The 19,311-nt window shown below is 50.4% G+C and overlaps 2 protein-coding genes across 2 annotated transcripts in view; both read right to left on the reverse strand.

Annotated features, from left to right (window-relative positions):
- Window positions 1-558, reverse strand: part of NLRC5 (NLR family CARD domain containing 5) — a 32,814-nt gene extending 32,256 nt beyond the window's left edge. The window contains exon 1 of the mRNA XM_058813783.1: window positions 464-558. Coding sequence (XP_058669766.1) covers window positions 464-469 — 6 coding nt within the window. The 5' untranslated portion in view covers window positions 470-558. The remainder of the gene's footprint in view (window positions 1-463) is intronic.
- A 5,763-nt stretch (window positions 559-6,321) lies between these two features.
- On the reverse strand, window positions 6,322-15,286 carry CETP (cholesteryl ester transfer protein). The gene is made up of 16 exons (XM_058813630.1): window positions 15,119-15,286; window positions 14,064-14,178; window positions 13,162-13,296; window positions 12,429-12,499; window positions 11,557-11,644; window positions 11,394-11,463; window positions 11,057-11,117; window positions 10,370-10,461; window positions 9,597-9,776; window positions 9,173-9,223; window positions 8,669-8,836; window positions 7,279-7,346; window positions 7,140-7,182; window positions 6,983-7,052; window positions 6,578-6,663; window positions 6,322-6,483 (listed from the first exon to the last, which is right to left on the reverse strand). The coding sequence occupies exons 1-16, from the start codon at window positions 15,261-15,263 to the stop codon at window positions 6,409-6,411; spliced, it is 1,518 nt and encodes a 505-aa protein (XP_058669613.1). The 5' UTR covers window positions 15,264-15,286; the 3' UTR covers window positions 6,322-6,408.
- Between the last annotated feature and the right edge of the window lie 4,025 nt (window positions 15,287-19,311).

Consider the following 19,311-nt stretch of genomic DNA (forward strand, 5'->3'; position numbering starts at 1 on the left):
GGAGCTGGGAGGGAACGCAGCCAGGACAGCTGACTTCACCTGGCTCAGAACATAAAGCTGGGGTAAGAAGGAGGAAGGCAGGGAGTTAGAATGATGATGTTCATCTCCCCCAGATCACCATTACATGTGATAGAGCCCTGCTTTCCTGGAGATGGCAGAACTCCTGCTGGCCCATGAGAAGCTGTGAATGAATTCCTTGTTTTGCTTTCCTTGTGTGTGCAGATTTGGCTTTCCTTGTCCTAGCTGTATCTAGCTCAAAAGTTTGTGCAGGACACCCCTGCACAGAGGGCTCAGGCAACTGTTCTTGCTGCTCATTTTGTGGGGATGAACAGCCCATTTCTGCTTTGGTGACAACTGTTCTTGCTGCTCATTTTGTGGGGATGAACAGCCCATTTCTGCTTTGGTGACAACGCCACCTCCATTCCCTCTTCATTCCCACAAAGCCACACACACAATCTCCTACCTGCATGGTTGTGTAATCAGTCTCCTTCCAGTTGTCAAGTGCAAAGGTGGCTTCTCCTCCATATTCTGGCAGGGAATTGGTCTGCTGGAGGCAGTCTCAGAGCACAGACACACCCCAACACGTGGGACATGCCTCACTTGGTACAGATGCCTGGGGATAACGACAACAGAGCTTGATGTAGACATGCCAGGCCATGGCAGTTACGTGGGTCACAAATTAGGAGCTCTGCCTTTGATCCAAGACTCTGCTCTGATGCTTTTTGTCCCTTCTCACTCAAACCAGCAGCGACCATAAAGTTTCGACATTTGAGGATTCACTCCTGGTCTCCTGAAAATGCAGGACTGAGCCCTGTGCCCTAGGATGCAAGGGAACACAGCTTCAGAGGAACACTTTGTGGGAATCACAGCTCTCCTGGTGTCACTGCCTGATTTGAGCTGGGCTGTGCCACTGTGCTGCTGTCAGCCCCTCTGTGGAAGCTGATGCAGAAGCAGCAGCCTCTTGCTCAAGTCAGGCAGTCAGTCACACCAGAAAAACTGTGGAAAGCTGATCCTCTGAGACTGCACAGCTCCCACAAAGGAGTTTCAAGTGTAGGGGGCTGAAAAAGCTCCCAGTGCCAGCTCTGCACCTCTCAGCAGAAAGGGTGGAGGGAAATTTCAGCCTGCTCTGCACCTGGCAGCAGTTGGTGTCCAGCCACCCCTCCCACAGGGAAAGGGAAGAGGAAAGCAATCACTGTTTGATAACAGACAACAACAGACTCAATAAAGCCATACAAAATGCATACATAAATTAATAAAATCAGCACTTAATGCCAGTGAAGACTGAAAGCCATTCAGACAAAGAGTAGACTCATACACGCCAATGAAAGACTCATATTCAAGATGAAAGCAACACTCAAAAGTTGAATGAAAGCTCAGCCACACTGCACAGCTCCTGTACTACTGCTCTGCTCAAGAATGGTTGGCAGTTACCTTCAATAAAATACCCCTGATCCCAAAATGAAGCACAAAAGCCTCCCAAGAAAAGCCAGGAAACTTTCGAGCCTCGATCATGACCCTTCAAACACAAAACCGTCTTTACCAAACTTTGCAGAATTAAACCTCCTCAACTTGGCATTCGCGCTGCTCCCAGCCACAAAAAAATTAAACTGAAATGTGAAACTCCCTGTTGCAAATCTACCAACTTCTTGCCCACTCTGAGGGCACAGAGCACTTACCAGGAGCCCAGGAACAGAGTACCAGCACCAAAACCAGCGTGGGGGTCACCAAACAACAAAGCTGGAGGACAAAACCCACTGCCTTGATTTCCCCACGTGCTAACCCACCACTGTCCCCAGGCACAAAGTCCTTCCTGCCTTTAACGAGCAAAAGACTGAGCAAAATGAAAGTAAAACCAGTTGGGAATTCCCTAACTGAAATGTATCTGAAGTAAAAACAGATTAGCAAAAATATCCAGTCGGAACAGAGGAAGGGTAACATCCAAGCCTAAAATCTATAGCTAGGTGATAATTTAGGTAAAGCATTTGAGGAGTAGTCCAAAGAAATGGTACCAGGACAAGCAACAATAGTTGTTGGAGTTAAGAGTTAGTGGAGTTAGTTTTGGTCAAGGCTCTTCCAATGTGAATATTTCTAGTCACATGTATAAATCCAATTATTTTGGTACATGAGAAAATATTTAATTACCTCTTCCATTACATGTAAGAGGAAAAAACAAGTTGCTATTCCCTTGGAATAAGAACAAGGCTTAAGTGATAATGTAGCAGATGTGAATGATTAGATAAAAGACCCCATGTCTAGATAGAGCTGTGTGTGAAAGATCTCCAGATCTAATTGGATGGGCTGCCACAATGAAATGTTATTGATATTTCTCTGAAGGCCAAGGAAGCTGCACTGGAAAACCAGATGGACCCTGCAGCCAAGTCCCAGAGAAGGCAAGATGACACACTGTGCTGTGCTGTAATTCACTTATCAGAGAAAAGAAATACCCAGATCCAGCAACATCCGTGTCTGCGGACAGACACACGGACTCCAGCTGCCCTGCCCTGAGTGGGGGGAACTCTGCAGAACCAGGGCTGGATGGAGGTGACCACGGGGACACCTGCCAGGCCCTGCCCCACTTTGCCACCACAGGGCCCACCTTGTTCCTGGGAGCACAAACCACCAGCTCGGCTGAAGTTCGGACTCCAAACCTCGCAGGTGTTTTCCAGCATTCACATCCCACTCTCTATCCTGGCTTTTCCCATGAGACACGAACATCTCGGGGCTGGGGAGCAGAGCCAGATCTCCAGCCCCAAACCCTCCAAACCCTCGTGTGTTCTCTATCTTGGCTTTTCCCACAAGACACAAACATCTCAGGGCTGAGGAGCAGAGCCAGACCTCCACCCCAAACTCTTGCGGGTTCTCTATCCTGGCTTTTCCCTCCAGCCCCAACCCCCCGTGTGTTCTCTATCCTGGCTTTTCCCATAAGACACGAACATCTCAGGGCTGGGGAGCACAGAGCCAGACCTCCAGCCCCAAACCCTCGTGGGGTCTCTATCCCAGCTTTTCCCACAAGACATGAACATCTCAGGGCTGGAGAGCAGAGCCAGGCCTTCACCCGCAAACCATCGAGGGCTCTCTATCCCGGCTTTTCCCTCCAGCCCCAAACCTTCGTGGGGTCTCTATCCCGGCTTTTCCCATAAGACACGAACATCTCAGGGCTGGGGAGCACAGAGCCAGACCTCCACCCCCAAACCCTCCTGGGTTCTCTATCCCAGCTTTCCCCTCCAGTCCCAAACCCTGGTGGGGTCTCTATCCCGGCTTTAACCTCCAGCCCCAAACCTTCGTGGGTTCTCTATCCCGGCTTTTCCCACAAGACACGAACATCTTGGGGCTGGGCAGCATAGCCAGACCTCCAGCCCCAAACCCCCATGGGTTCTCTGTTCCAACTTTTCCCATAAGACACGAACATCTCAGGGCTGGGGGAAGCACAGAGCCAGACCTCCAGCCCCAAACCCTCGTGGGGCTCCCAGCACGACGCCTCGCCCTGTCCCTCCCCGGTGTGCCCAGCGCGATGTCCCCGCTCCCCGGAGCGCTCACCTGGCCCCGCTGCGTCCCCGCGGGCAGCCCGGGACAGCGGGGGACCCGGGACAGCGGGGGACCCGGGACAGCTGCAGCAGCCCGGGACAGCCCGGGACAGCTCGGGACAGCTGCAGCAGCCCGGGACAGCGCCGAGCCCAGGACAGCGGCAGCGCTCGAAAGCGAAAGCGTTGGCTCTGCCGCGAAAGCACGTGGGGCTGCGGAGCCGCGCTGGGGAGGGAGGCGGCCCCCGGATGGCGCTGAGGCAGCTCGGGATCCCCCGGCAGGCAGCGGAGGCTTCACTGCTCCCTCCTGGAATAACTTAGTTTGGATCTCTAAAAGAAAAGCTCTCTCACACCAGCGAGTTCAGTAACTGAGCGCTGCTGTGCTCAGCACTAGCCGGGTACCCACCCAGGGGTACAGCGCTGGGGATGAGGATCTCGCCTCTACCCTGCGCAGGCTGACCCTGCTTTCGATTGAGAGGAATAGCGGATTTGTCTTCACAAACAAGCTGTGGGGCTGCTGGTAGATAAAACTGGCACTGGGAGATAAAAGAAACTATGGGAAGGATTCCGCAGATTGATGAATGGAAAAAGATATTTGCTTTTACAAATAAACTTCAAGTTTGCTGACAAATGAAATTAGACATTGAAATATGAAAGAAGCAATGGGGGAGAAAAACCCCTAAATTCCTTAAGAATTAAAAATGAAAAGGGAGGGTTATGCATTAGAGGGAAAACTTTGGTATCAGGCGTATTTGGAGGTCTGTACCTCTCAAAGACCTCAGCCAAGGGGGAAAGAGAGAAGGGAAATGTGGCCAGGAAATTGGGATAAAAAGGAAGGCTGTGTCCTCCAAAAATTCGAGAGATCCCACGGGAATGCCCCATGGCCTCTCCCTTTATTCTAATAAAGTCAAAAAGGACCCCACTCTCTCCTTTTTGGACCGAAACCTATGGTGTTTGTGGATCAATTTTCCCAACACGATGGAGGCTTTTTCCCTAATAACCCACCTAAATCTCACCTGCTGTAACTTGAGGGAGCTTGCTCTTGTTCTGCACTTGCCACCTGGGGGAAAAGACAGACAGAGCCCCAGCTTGCTCCACCCTCCTTTCAGGGATTTGTAGAGTGCCAAGGTCCTCCCTGAGCTTTTTCTCCAGGCTGAATCCTCCCAATTCCATCAGTTGCTCCTTATCAAACTTCTGCTTCAGGTCCTTCCCCAGCTCCCCTGTCCTCCTGTGTCCCCAGGGAAGGGCAGCCCAGCCCAGTCCCCACTGAGCAGCCCCAGTGGGACCAGGCACCTGCATGGCAGAAAAAGGGTGCTTTTCTCCTCCCATTTCCTTTTTATTAATGAGCATTAATGAAATGACATCCCTCTCCTGTGGCATGTCATTTAAGGGCTGTGGCTTGATGGAAGCCAGCTCCTCATGGTCCTCATTGAGAGGACCTCATTGTCCCACAGCAGACATTGCTGTGTAGGGAGTAAAGATGTCACCTGAGCACTGGTGGCTTTAGAGCAGGAGGGAACATGGACAAGCCCTTGGCTGGCACTGAAACAGCTGCCAGTGATGGGAACAGGGTGAGAAGGGAGGTAGAAAACTGCCCACCACCCCAGGGCTTCTTCCAGGGCACAGTCACAGCACAGCATCACTGCCTTTGTGCCCCTCAGCTCCTGCTGTGTCAGGGACACAGCTGGGTCACACTCCTGAATAAGGGACACAGCTGGGACACACTCCTGTCTCAGCTCACACTTTCCTTGGCTGCCATGGAGCCCCTGAGGCCCCTCCAGCCTCCTCCCCACCAGCCTGGGCACCTCAAGGGATGCCAGCCCAGCAGGCACCAGGACAAGGAGGGGCCTCTGGTGCTGTGGGTGACAGAGAAGCAGCTCAGAGGGACCTGGTTTATATCCATGGTAATGCAAAGGGAGCAACCACCATGCCCAAGGAGCTCAGGAAATGGAGCCCAGCCTCTTCCTGGGACAAAGTTTAAAGTTTTATACTGCTCTGTGGTGGAAGAGAACATCATCTCTACCTTTGGTAATGTGATCACCTTTACAGGTGTTGGATTGATCACACAAGATCTCCTCCAAGTGAAAAGACTTAAAAAAAAAAAGCTCATGAACTGGTACAGGAAAATAACTGAGCCACTTGAGATAAATTATTGCACTGCAGTAGGAAGGAAAAGGAACTTGATGTTCAACCAGACGCTTAAACTTCCTCTTATAATCTCTTTTGTTTCCTTATAACTTTCAGTGCTTTTTTCATCTTTGCTGTCACTGTCTTAACAACATGGCCATTATCAGATTGGAGCTCTCCACTGAACCATCAGGGTCTGTAAGAAATTACCCTGGGCACGAGATCTCTGTCCTTGTACTGCACTGCAAATTCACATCCCATTGACTCTTTTCAGCCATGTCCAGGTCTTTTAGCATTACTGGTTCTAAGCTTGATGGGAGTTTGTTAATATCAGTTGACTTGCTGGATTCTGCCAAAATCAGGAGGCTCTTGGTGGAAGGAAAACCCAGGATGAGAATGAAAGGTGCTGTATTTCCAAAATGTAACAAGAAAGATGCCAAAAGATGGAAAAACCCATTTCTGCTGCCTCCTGAGACTGCTGACCCAAAGCCTGTGCTCTTCAAGAGCCCAGCCCTGACTCCCAAGAACACAAACCCTTTAAAGATCCTGTAAAAATGTGTGGACTGAGGTGCAGACTTCAAAATCTTTGCAGAAGAAAGGCTCCATGGAAGCACAGTTGCAAAGAGCCTAGAGCATTTCTCAGGAAAAGGAAATAAAATTCAACCAAAACTGATTTAAAGCAGCTCATCTTTTAATTGGTGCAGACACAATTTTTCTGGTTGTACACAAGTTCCTGTGCTCCTCTGTGAAGGGATGAGCTCTACAAACTTTTCTCAAGAAAATTAAGAAGCAAATGACTCGGGAAGCCAAAGTCAAGCTGCACAATTACATATCCCTAAAAAGTGGGGAGAGAACAGAAAATATTCTTTTAGTTCTTGCCACAATCCCAAAAGGGCTTTGAGAGCTGGGTAGGTCTGAGCTCTGCTTACCTCTCTGGTAATGATCTCAGGGTTTATGATGTCAAAGAGATCAAGCCTTTTGCTGTTCAGCAGGGAGGTCAGAGCTGATCCAATACCTGTGGAAGCAAACCCATCCAGTTACAGGGATGTCCATCCTGGATTGCTGCTGGTAATTGTGCCCCAATGTCCCACGACCTTCAGCCTGACAGAAAGCTCACTTTTCCTTTCTCCCAGCCACTTACATGGGGTGCCTCATTCCCCCAGTGCATCCAGCAGAATTTTCAAACAGCTTTCAACAGAAATTCAAACCACAAATGTGGTTCCATCCCTTCCCAGTTATATTATTAATGTGTTTTTTTTCAGTGCTCAGGTTTAGGAGATCTGATGTTAGACAATTTGTGGAGCAGGCTGGCACTTCCCCAAAGGAAAACTCACTTGAAGTTACTTCTGGAATGCCAGCAGCCAAGATCATATTCTGCAGGAAGCTTTGTATGGATGGGTCCTCCTGAAAACCAGAAAATTCATACAAAAATGCTTTAAAAGACATTGTTTAGCCTCAAATGGCTTAGAGAATGCTTTTTTTAGGACTTACCCCACTTGGATCAGCTGTGCATTTAAACACTTTAATCACTACACTGAAGGGAAGGGGAAAAAAGGGGAAGAAAAGTCACTTTGTGCTGCTTTTAAACATGGGCCAAAAGAGGCAACTCCCAAGAGAGCACAGGACCAACCTGGAGTCCACAGGCTGCAAAATGAGTTTCTTGTCTGCATAGGTAGCCTGGATGGTGGCTGTGATTTCCTGCAGAGAGAAGAACAGCAGGTTCAGGCATAGCTTTATAGCAAGGAGCTGCATTTGGACATTTTGGGTTGTTTTCTAGGGTTTAACATCCTTTTGGCCTTGCCTCCAGGTGTTGCTAGAGAAGGGCAGCACTTTCCTTCTCCCCTCGCATGCATTAAACTCCCCCCTCATGCCCTCAGCCTCGAGAGCTGCAGGCTGGCTCATCCACTGCATTTGGGCTATTTTGGAATCCTGCACAAGGATGGAAATGGCTTTGTAGGGTGTTCTTTCCCAGTGAAATCCATCTCAACATCTCACTGGATGTAGAGAGAACAGCCTCAGGGCTGCCACAGGTAATCAATGCAATGCAAACCAAATTAAAAAAAGAAAGCAGTCTCTGAATTCTGGCCACTTGGGCTCATTGTCTTGCTGTTGTCTGCATGTAAACACTCATTTAAGAGGAACATTTTGTGATGCAGTTGCAGATCACAACCAGAGTTTTGGCAGTCCAGGAGCAGATCTCATCCTAGGAGCCACAATCTTGGGGATCCCCTCTAGTCCAGTGTTTCTGTAATCCTTGAAATGTATTCAAGATTCCATTTGGGGCATAAGAAACAGCCATGCATATTTCCTCTAACACCTTGCTAACATGGGATACTTGCTGAGGGAATTATTCTCAGCTGTGGTTAAACCTTTACAATTGAGTGTGCCCAACCCACGGGCAGGGATTTGGGCTGGTTTTGTGTCTGTCTCAGCCCACAGCTACAAGACTGGACAAACACACTGCTTTCCTGTGATGTTAACCTGACAGGGAAGCTGTTGGCATTTCTTTCTTCTGCTTCTTTAGATTCACTGTAAAGCAGTTTGGGGTGAAACACAGTGTAATCAGGACCCTTCACACAGGCTCACATAGAGAAAAAGTTCTATTTTGAGCTCCACATTCTTCAGAGCTTCTTCTCCATTTCTGACACAGCTGTACTCTTAGTGTGGAGCTAGAATTTGGGTACAAGGAGAATTCAAAATAATTACATTCCATGGTGTCTTCACTTTCTCCTAAAACATCTCAGTGGCATTACCCTGTGTCAGAGAAATGTTAATGGGGCTTCTCAGAGCTTTCTGCTGCTTTGACCACCTTGCACACCAACAGTGGGTCACTGTCACCATTTCCAGCCTCAAAGGCCACAGGAACACATGGGAGTGTCAAAATAAACTGATTTACCTTCTCCCCCTGCCCTGGTTTAGCCACCCACCCTTGCCAAAGGGCTCCTTGCACACCAGGGATGGTGCTGGCCTGGACAGAGCCTGTCCCAAGCTCTTCAGAGCCAGGAGGTGCCAGAACTGACCTTCTCCATGTACAGGGCCACCAGGGGCTCCTCTCCTGCCAGCAGGATTCTGATCTCCACTGCTACCAAGGACCTCACAATGGTCCCTTCGGGCTGGAAGGAAATCTGGGGCTGGCTGAGGCTCCACACCTTGGCCACAGAGTCATTGTAGGAGGTGCCTTGGAAAATCTGAATAAGGAGCAGAAGTTGAGTCAGGCTTTTCCCACACCAATTTCATGCCAGCTGGTCACACAGCTGCATTCCTTTTGCTGTCCCCAGGTCCTCCTTCTGTTCACCCAAGCACAGTTACTCTGCCAGGTTTCAGGGAAACTGGAAACCAGCATGGAAGATGGAGAAATCCCCTTTGCAAAGCACAACTGCTTCTCCATCAGCCCCTCTTTTCCTCCTCTGGCCCATCCAAGACTCAGATTGCCCAGGGAAGGACCCAAGTTGTTACAATGCAACAGAATTAATCTCTAATTCCCTCATTTGGCATGCAATGCTCTGAATAGGACAAAAAGTTACCATCTGCACTGCCTTCCTCTGCACTTCTGAGTCTTCCATCTCAAACAGCTCCTTCAGAAACGAACCAGAAAGAGATTGTGAAGAAACAAAAGGTTGTGGCTGCTCCTGAGGGCTGTGCCCAGGGCAGGACAGGGCTGAGCTCCCCCAGCTCCCTCCCTGTTTCCATCCCAGTGATCCCCCAGAAAATCACATCCCTCTACAATTCAGCAGACAAGTTTCCTATCAGCTGCTGCTATCCCTCCAAGGAATAACTCTGCCCTCTTGATAAGAGGGCACCAATTCCAGGACCACATGAAGTGACTGACTGGAGATTTCCACCTTCTACAGAAACCAGCTCTCACCAAAACACAGCATTTAGTGAATTGTTCACTTTCTCCCCAAAATGTGATGTATGGGGCAAGGAGGGCACCCCTGTGGGACTGACCTGGAGTTTCTCCCCTCTGAGGCTCAGCACCAGCTGCCCCTCCAGGAAGGCTGCAGCAGCCAGGGAGCTGAGGCTGTGCTCGGACAGCCAGAAGTAAAGCATCCTGGACTCAGTCAGCAGGGATGGGGAGAAAACAGAGTCACTGAGCCTGCTGGAGCTGTTCCTGTACAGCACAATGCCCTGGGAAGGAAAACAGGGGGGTTGGCCACAGCCAGCAGCAGGGGGACAGGAGAAAAGCCAACACCTGTGTGACAGTGTTCACAAGGGTCCCAGGAAGAGGGGAGAGATGAGGATCTGACTCCATGTTTCAGAAGGCTGATTTATTATTTTATGATATATATTACATTAAAACTATTCTAAAAGAATAGAAGAAAGGATTTCATCAGAAGGCTAGCTAAGAATAGAATAGGAAAGAATGATAACAAAAGCTTCTGTCTCAGACAGAGAGTCCAAGCCACCTCACTGTGATTGGCCATTAATTAGAAACAACTCTTTGAGACCAATCCCAGATGCACCTGTTGCATTCCACAGCAGCAGATAACCACTGCTTACATTTTGCTCCTGAGGCCTCTCAGCTTCTCAGGAGGAAAAATCCTAAGGAAAGGATTTTCATAAAAGATGTCTGTGACAGTCCTGCATTGCCATGGCAAGGCAAGGCCTGGCTGGATGCAGCACAGCCCCACAAAAGCAGCCCCTCCAAGCCCTGCAGAGCACAGCGTGGCCAGAAAACCTTTGGTGTCTGAGCAGCCTGGGGTATTTTAGGGTTCCTTTACCTTGTGGTAGGACTCTATGTATGTTGCTTTTATGACAGGATCTGATGCAAGGGAGATATCGACAGCGATGTCCCCGTCCCGGACAAAATTGGCTGCAGGAAAAACACAAAAACCTCACAGAAACAGGACCTTAAACAGGGCTTGGGACAGTCAAAAGAGGGCTTGTGACAGTCACTTTTAGGGCTGGGTGCAGGGGGTGACAGGGGTGTTATGAGGAACACAGGGTGGGACAAGGGTTCCCACTCCTTTGGATGCTAGCACTGACCCTGCTACAGCTCCCTGGCTCTCTTTCTTCCCTGGGAAATTTGGGTAATTATGCTCGGTTTTACATTGCACTCCTTTCCCCTGATATTTGGGAGTGGGAAATCTCCAGATAGTGTACAGCCTCATGCCTAATCCTGCAGTACCTGCTCCTGTTCTAGCTAACGTTGGTCCTGCAGCATCCTGCACAGCTGATCAGTACATACTGAAGAGAAATTCTTCATCAATTGAAATGTCTTTGAATCTATGCAATCATCCTAAAAGGTCAACCTGATGCAGAAAAATCCAAACATAACTTTATTAAGGTTTATTTTGCTGCTGTCTGAGGGCTTGGGATCCCATACACATTTTTGATGGATGTGGCTACCACTCAAACATTAAAAGCTGCACATAAAAAAAGAAAGCAGAAAAACCAAGAATATTTACCTGCTAAATCAAGTATGTAATTTGTCAGTGTCTGAGTGACAGTATTTATTTCCTTGCACACCTACAGGAGGAAAAAAGGGGGGAAAATTAGGATTTTACATGATAGAGCAGAGCTGAGCCTCATTGAGGTCTAGGGGCTGTTGGTCAGAATCCCTTGACAGCCTCAGGGTCAGCAACAGCTCTCACTTTGCCCAAGCTGCTCTTTTATTGTGGATTCCATTTATTTGTCTTATTTTTCATGAGCACTAACATGTCACTGCTGCTGTCTTGTGGGCAAGAAATTGTGTGTGGCATGCACAGAGGGCTTCCCTCAGTCCTCAGGCTGATCTTATCTTACCTCCCTCTTGAGGACAAGCTTCAGAGTGAAGGAGATGAAATCTGTGAAGAGCTGCTTCAGCCAGCCAGGTCTGTGCAAGACAGGGAGCACAGTGAGGTCTGCACGTTTGGGTGGGTGGCATTTGGGGACAATAAATCTCAGTGTTGAAAGGGGTCAGACTCACTGCTTGTCTCCTTGGAGGAGAAGGGTGAGCTTGTGGAAAGTCAGGTAGCAGTCTGAAGCATCAGGAGCCACTTGGTCCTTTTGGCACACTGCATGGGACAAAAGGAAAAAGGAAAAAAAAACAAAAATTAGCTGATTTGTTACTGAGAGGAGAAGGCAGAGTGCCCTTTGCAGAGACTGCAGTGTGACAGGGTTCACAGGGGTCTTAGGATGAGGGAAGAGACAAGGATCTGACTCCATATTTCAGAAGGCTTTATTATTTTATGATATATATTACATTAAAACTATACTAAAAGTATAGAAGAAAAGGTTCTCAGAAGGCCAGCTAAGCTAAGAATAGAATAGAATGAATAACAAAGGCAGCTGTCCCAGACTCTCTGTCCAAGCCAGCTGGGCTGTGATTTGCCATAATTTTATAAACATCCACATGAGAGCAATCACAGATGCACCTGTTGCATTCCACAGCAGCAGATAACCATTGTTTACATTTTGTCCCTGAGACCTCTCAGCTTCTCAGGAAGAAAAAAATCCCAAAGAAAGGATTTTCATAAAAAGATGTCTGTGACACTGCAGGAGCTGGAGCAGGGCACCACTGCAGAGGGCTCCCCACATCCCAGGGATGCTTCCAAAAGATTCCAGACCCTGCCAGGTCGGGGCAGGTGGGGCTGCCCTGCACCTGGATGGTTTCTGCTCACAGCTCCAGCTGAGCTGCTCTGCCAGGCACCTTCTTCATCTGGATACCTGCCAGCTGCCCTGGCTCCTGCCAGCAGGGATCAGCTGTCCCCTGACATGACAGTGCATGCAACCCACAAACCAGAGTGGGGAGGAAATTTATTCCTATTGCAAAATGTTTGGGTGTTGCAGCATACTTACTCAGATTGATATTTAGCTGGAGGTCAATGGAAGACTCAATTTCAAAATCAACTGAATGGAAAAGCTGCAAGCTGCAATGGCAGAAGAGGGGACATTGAGGAACCTGGGCCAGGAGCAGCTTCTCCCTGAGAGATGTGGATTTTATAACACCTCTCACAGCTGTCCTGGCACTGCAATGGGCCAACCCCCAGCACATCCCAGCCCATCCCACACACTCTGGCTTTAAATCATTGCAAGCTCCTGCCTTAGTGGCACTTTGGAGCATTAACCCGTCCTTTTTTTTACCCACTCAGAGTTTTCAGAGCAACACAGCAGAGAGACTCAGTCAGCTCCTGTGCTTTGGCCACCTGGTCTTGTCATGCAAGGAGAGGACAGAAAGGCAGAAAGCAAGAAGGGGCTGAGAAGCATTGCTGGAGTATAAAATCCTGTCTCAGGCAGTCATCAATGGCCAGAGAGACTGAGGAGAGCAGACCCACTTGGGCTTTGCCACAGTGCCAGGGGCAGCAGCAGGGTTGGGAGTGGAGCAGAGCAGCAGGGCTGGAAATGGAGCTCAGCAGCAGAGCTGGGAGTGGAAATCAGCAGCAGGGCTGGGAGTGGAGCACAGCAGCAGAGCTGGGAGAGGAACTGAGCAGGTCCAGCCCCATGCGCCAGTGCCAGGGGCAGCAGCAGAGCTGGAAATGAAGCTCAGCAGCAGATCTGAGAATGGAGCTCAGCAGCTCCAGCCCATACTCACAACCAGGCCCCGGCGTAGCCGTAGGTCAGAGTCCCTTTGAACAAGGCTGTCACGTTCCTGATGGAGATGTGGATGGCATTGTCCTCCTTGAGCTCCACCTCGCTCCTCTCGATGGACAAGTCATTGACCTGGATGCTGGAAACAGCAGAGACAGAGCTTGTCCCAGCCCAGAGCTGTGTGCTGGGATTGTTTTGGGTTTGTTCCTGAGGGATGGGGTCTCTGAGGGACTCCAGGGCCAGACTCTGGAGCTTTTGCAAATCCCAGGGCCAGGGACAAGGCCAGTGACTGTGATGCTTGTGCTCAGCCTTGGTGCACTGTGCAATGTTTGGATACAAGGTTTTGGGATGATTTAAACAGGAAACAGGGAACAATGCAACCCTGTTTTGTTGCAGTGCTCTGTGCAGCCGTGGTCATGGCAGGAAGTCTGTTCTGTGAGTGCAGAATTTGTTCTGTGGGTACACCCCTGGGTTTGTGCTCCCCAAATAAAAGTGAATAACACAGCAACATTCAGCCTGGTTTGTCACAAACACAGCCAAGTGACATCCTGCTGACAGGGCTGGCTCTGGCACCCTGATGGCTCCCCTCTGCCTCTCCATGTGCCTTGGGCACCATCTGCTATCGGTGGCCACAGGGACATTACTCCCCATCCCCATTGTCAGAAATGAGCTCTACACGCTGCCTTCCCACTCAGCTGGAAAAATAAATAACTCTAAAATAACACATTAGCAGCCTAAACCTTAACATGCAAATTGTCTGTGAGGCTTAGATCCAAACCAGTGTCTGCCCCAGTGCAGAGCTTTGCTTTCCCCAGGAGCTGCTGGATCAGAGCTCCCTCCAAGGGCAGATCCTGGTCCCCTGTGTGCCCCATCCCTCCCCTGGCACAGATACAGGGACATACTCACCCACTGAGCCCATAGGCCACCCTGCCCAGCAGCCTCATGGACCTTTCCCCGGTGATGTTTGGGAACTGGGCGTTCCTGAAGGCTGCCTGGATCACCTGGGCCGTTTCCCTGTTCACTGTCCATGGAAGAAATGGCAGAGGTGTCCAACTGCAATCTGTCCTGGCTGCAAAGCCAGAGCTGCTCTCTGGATTAAAGCACTGCAGAAGGCTTTTATCCAAGGCATTTTTGTTGGATTCAGGAAGCACTACAAGTAATTTCAGATTAAATTTAAAAAATTAAAATCCCAAGGGACAGCAGCGTGTGTGGCTCGACAGCCACCAGTGGGAGCTGTCCCAGGGAGTCGTGACCAGCTTTCACACACATCAGGAGCAGATTTTGGAACGGCAAGGCTGTGCTCATCCTTACCCCACACAAGCTGCTGACTTTACCCCAGAGCTTTGCGCTTTGTTTCTGCTTACTTGTATTGCAGTCAGCTCTGGGGTCTACAAAGAAAAAATTCTGAAAAAGTTTCTGTGCCCATTTCCCTAATGTTACACAGCCCATTCCAGCCACAGCCTCAAGCACATCCTTGTACAGGATTTTCCCTTCCTGTACAAAAAAAACCAGAAATACCCTCTGTTAGTTCAGCCCAGCATGAATACACCTTTCTCTGCATCTACCTCTGTCAGATGGGACAGGACAAGGTGTTCCCACCCTCACAGAAGAATTAACTTCTTCCCCCACAAAGCTCCCAAATCCTTGCAGATAACCCCACAGCAGGTGAGAACCTGTTTCACCGACCCCAAGAGATGAGATTGCAATGAGGAGAGAAATCAAGCACACATTTGTTCAAGCTCTTTCATCATGCCAAGCCCAAAGGAACAGCACTAAATCCTGTGGCTGAGGAGAGGAGATGTGAACAATTTTCAAGCTCCTTTGCCTGCTCATGCTTTAACCTGTGCTGCAGGCAGGTGCTCACACAAGAGGCAGGGAAGCAAGAACCCCCTCCCTGGGCTGATATGTCCCAGAATTCTGGCAGAGCTGGGGCAAAGGCAGCCCCAGGGAGCAGCACTTACACAGCAATGCCGCGGGCTTGGTCATCCTGCAGACGATCCCGGTGCTTCTGTAGGGAAAGGGCCCAAACTCGCAGGCTGCTGCTGCCTGGACAAGCCCCAGCAGGATGCTGAGGGTGCCCAGCACCATCCTGCCAGCCCAGCACATCCTCAGCCAGAGCAGAGAGAGCACCAAGTGATTCTGGATGGAGGCAGAGCTGCTTTCATACCCCCAAAAGAGCCCACTCACAGCAGGACATGACCTGCTTCCTCCACTTATCAAAACCCATCACACATTTCCTAATCTTCCTATAGTTTCCTTCACACCAGCAGGACTGCACGCTGCCTTCCTCCCTCAGCAGGAGTTTGGGCTGCAGGGCTTGGTGCTGCTGCCAAGACTGCTTTAGCTCAGGACATGGACACACCAGGGTGGGTGGGAAAGGTGGAGGGAGATGGAGAATGGAGGAGGATAAATCAAGGGAGCAGCCTCACATGCTGCCTCAAGCCACTTCAGCATTTTTAATTCATGCAGAAATATCCTTTATTTTGTATTCCTACAGTAATTCTCCAGCAAAGCCCTGTTTGAAAGGTGCCTACATCATTCACTGATTTTACGCACACTGGGGGGAAACTGAGGCACACTCCTGGGGCAGGGGTGTTTCCTGCTCCCACTGGGTGAACCCACATCTGGAAAGCTCCATGGCTTGGAATGTTTTTTGCCTCTTATCTGGGTTTGTGAACAGTTTGATTTACCCTCATCCCACTGAGGCAGAGCTTTCCCTGCACCCAGACTCTGAGCTGCTGTTTGGGGAGCATCAGAGACCCAAGTTCACATCCAGTCCTTGTGCCACTGTCCTCCTGCACCTCTGCTGTGCTGCTGGGGCCCTCCCAACCCCAAAACAACCCCAATCACAGAACAGAGCGGGGTGATTTCACAAAGGAGGCTCACAACAGCTCCCCTGAACCTTTTTGCCAGAACAGGCTGAGGGAGAAGCACAGGTGAGAACCTGGCAGCGTTGCAGGAGCAGCGCCCTGAGCGAGGCCAGGTGCCAGGCTCCCCTCAATGCCCTGAGCAAGGCCAGGTGCCAGGCTCCCCTCAATGCCCTGAGCAAGGCCAGGTGCCAGGCTCCCCTCAATGCCCTGAGCGAGGCCAGGTGCCAGGCTCCCCTCAATGCCCTGAGCGAGGCCAGGTGCCAGGCTCCCTCCTCATCCTCCCTGGGCAGGCTGAGCACGTTTCCTGCGGGGTCCCCGCTGTCCAGCAGCCCCCACCCTGCCGGGCTGTTTTCTTCCTGAGTTGAGAAAGTGAACGGCCTCGGGTGCCCCTCGGGAGGCACTGCCGGTCACTGACCCCAGGGAAGCCGAGCATCTGCGGCTTCCTCCGGGCTCCTGCAGCGGAGCAGTGTGGTGGCCATGCACAGACTGCCTGCTGCCAGCCCAAAGTGCTTCACAAATGAGCAGATAATTGTTGGAAACACACCGTACAAAGGCAGCAGGTGCTGGAGCAGCAGAGCTCCCACATGGCACCATCTCAGCTGCCACAGCATCCCCCTGCCTGGCCAGGAGAGCTCTGCCCAGGGCAGCTGCACAGGGCCTGGCAATGCTACAAAAGGAGTGGAATTCAAGAGGATTTAACCATCTAACAGCTCTATTTTCTCTCCTCTCAGTTTAAGGGGTGTGGGCACAGTGGCCAGTGCCTGGCATAAAGGGAATCCTGCAGGCCCCAGGAAGCCACAAGCACTCCTTAGTCCAGGGCAGCAATCCACGTCAGCGTGGAGAAAAGGGAAAATTGGCACTCAAACAACCCTGTGTCAGTCACCAGGGTAGATAAAGGCACAAAGCCCAAGACCCCAGCCCCACTCTGCTGTTCCTGGTAGATGCAGTGCATTCCCAGCCCCCCTGCCCCAGCACACTGCAGAGTCTCTGTCAGCAGAGCGCAGAGAAAAGGTGAACAGGGAACTGCTGGGCATTGACCTCCAGTGGGAACAGGAAGGCTGGAGCCTTTCTGCCTACAATAGCAAAAGCATGTGGAACACAGAGATGCTGTGAGCATCCTTGTCCTAGAGTAACCAGGCAGAGGCCAGGGCAGCAGGGACAGCAGAGCCCACCCCCCTCACAGTGCAAGGTCAGGCTAGGACAAGTCAGGTCAGATTTAAAAGCCTAAGGAAAAGTTAATTTTGGCTAGCAGGAGGCAGGGCAGTCTTCAAACCCCAAAGAAAAGTTAAACATCCAAGCTCAAAGGGGATGCTGGAAGATGTTTTGATAAATACTTGCTGTGTAAGGCTTTATCTGGAGGCCGTGCACGCACACATGCACTCACCACCTTGCTGTGCACTGTCCTGTAACTGGGGTTGTTTTTCTCCACATTGTCCAGGGCAGAGGTACATCACAGTACTATTAATCTTTGTGCTGCATTGACCAAAACATTTGGTGTAACCCTGCAGATGCTTCCTGAGAGCTTTCCAGGTACACTGGCTGCAACCATCAGCAGGATGGGCCCAGAACACTGCCAGGGTCCAACTGCAGCTCAGCCCTGCCATGGCAGCAGGGCCAGCCCAAAGACCACTACTCCCATCTGTCTTAGATGTTTGTAAAATTGAGACAAATAACATTCAAACAAGATTTGTTTTATGAACTCGTTAAATCAGTTAGAGCTATGCAATGTTTGAATAGAGATTTGTGATGCCAAATGAAATTGGCATTACCTGAGTTACTCTCAAAATTTTAGAAAGCAGGAGTAACCTGGAATCCACCATCACACAAAGTGAGGGCTCTCAACCTCAAGGAGTCTCCTTGGGTGATGTCCTGACCCCAGGGGAGGGTTCCCCCACTGCAACTCCAGATTCTCCTGAAGCCAACTCAATTCCTTCTCTTCTGTACCAGTATCATCCATAACAACCTCTAAAAAGAAAAAACAAACTGGCTCTCACAGGTGGCCCTAGGTCAGCCAGGTTTTTCACAGCTGAGGGTGCCCAGGGCAGCTGGGTTGGAGCTGGAAGTGCAGCCAGCTGCATTTCTGTGGCACTGGCAAATCCAGGATGAAAGAGCAGCAAATACAACTCTCAGTGCTACTGTGAGAAACTGGGGAAGTTCTTCAGCAGCCCAGGCCACTGAGCAGACTCAAGACATGGACCCAACATTTCCCAGGCTTTGTCCAACCCTCCCAGGCAGGCAGCTGAACATGAACTCACTGCAGGTTTGTGAGGGGCTCTCACATGAGGACTGGTTCACCCGCATGATATCACTCCATTGGAAATTCACAGCACATTGAACACTAGCAGGCATTTCAAGAGCTATTCTTGTGCAGCAGAAAGGCTGGAGGGAGGTGGTGAAGGTGCAGCTGGCACGTTTGGTAACACTGAGGAGACTCAGTTTGTGTGCACTGCTTTGCAAATGCCACCAGCCCCACAGATAGAAATGGATCACAGGACAAAGAGCAGAGAGAGGCTGTGACACTCAGCTGGGCACTGACTTCCGTGCATAAATGAAACAGCTCTTCAGAGAAAAGGGGAAGCCACACACAAACAAACACAGCACCAGCTTATCTGCTCAGCAGCAGCCTCATTCTCATGAGCTTTGTGTCCCCAGAGCTGAGGACAGGACATATCCATAGTGACAAACAGGACTCGAGTGGCTCCCCAAGCAAGCAGCCTGTTAGGAGTGAGTTTCCACAACAAGAACAAAGGTGTTTGAGAACAACAGGTTGTACATTTTTGTCTGACTTGTTTCTCAGTGGGGACAGACAACTGCTCTCAGCTAGGGGCAGCTGGCAGAGAGTATCAGGGGACACACAGCAGAGGAACTGGCTGTGTCCTGCTGCTCACTTTGCCACCCTGTGGACCTTCAGAGGACTTTCACTGCCACAACCTGCCTGCTCTGCTCTCGGGAGCCCCACACAACGGTGCTGCAGCTCACAGGCAGAGCTAAACCAGCAACAGAATCAGAGCTGGAAGTGTGAGCCAAGGCAAACCCAGCCTCCTAAACCCACATGCCCCAAGGCCCCTTCTGCTCTCTCAGCTTCTGGCCCAGCAGAGGGGACAGCCTTGCTCTGGAAGATTCAAGGTTTGTTTGCCTTGTGTCTAACCTGCATTGCCTCATTTTCAGGGCCATGCCCAGTGTCATTCAGCCTCTATCCCCTTCCTTGCCATCCCTCATTGTTTACACTGCCAGCTCTCCAGGCTGAGCTGCCTCAGTTCCTTTCATGCCTCAGTTGTCACTGC

The sequence above is a fragment of the Ammospiza caudacuta genome, chromosome 13, assembly GCF_027887145.1.
Source record: "Ammospiza caudacuta isolate bAmmCau1 chromosome 13, bAmmCau1.pri, whole genome shotgun sequence".
NCBI lineage: Eukaryota > Metazoa > Chordata > Aves > Passeriformes > Passerellidae > Ammospiza > Ammospiza caudacuta.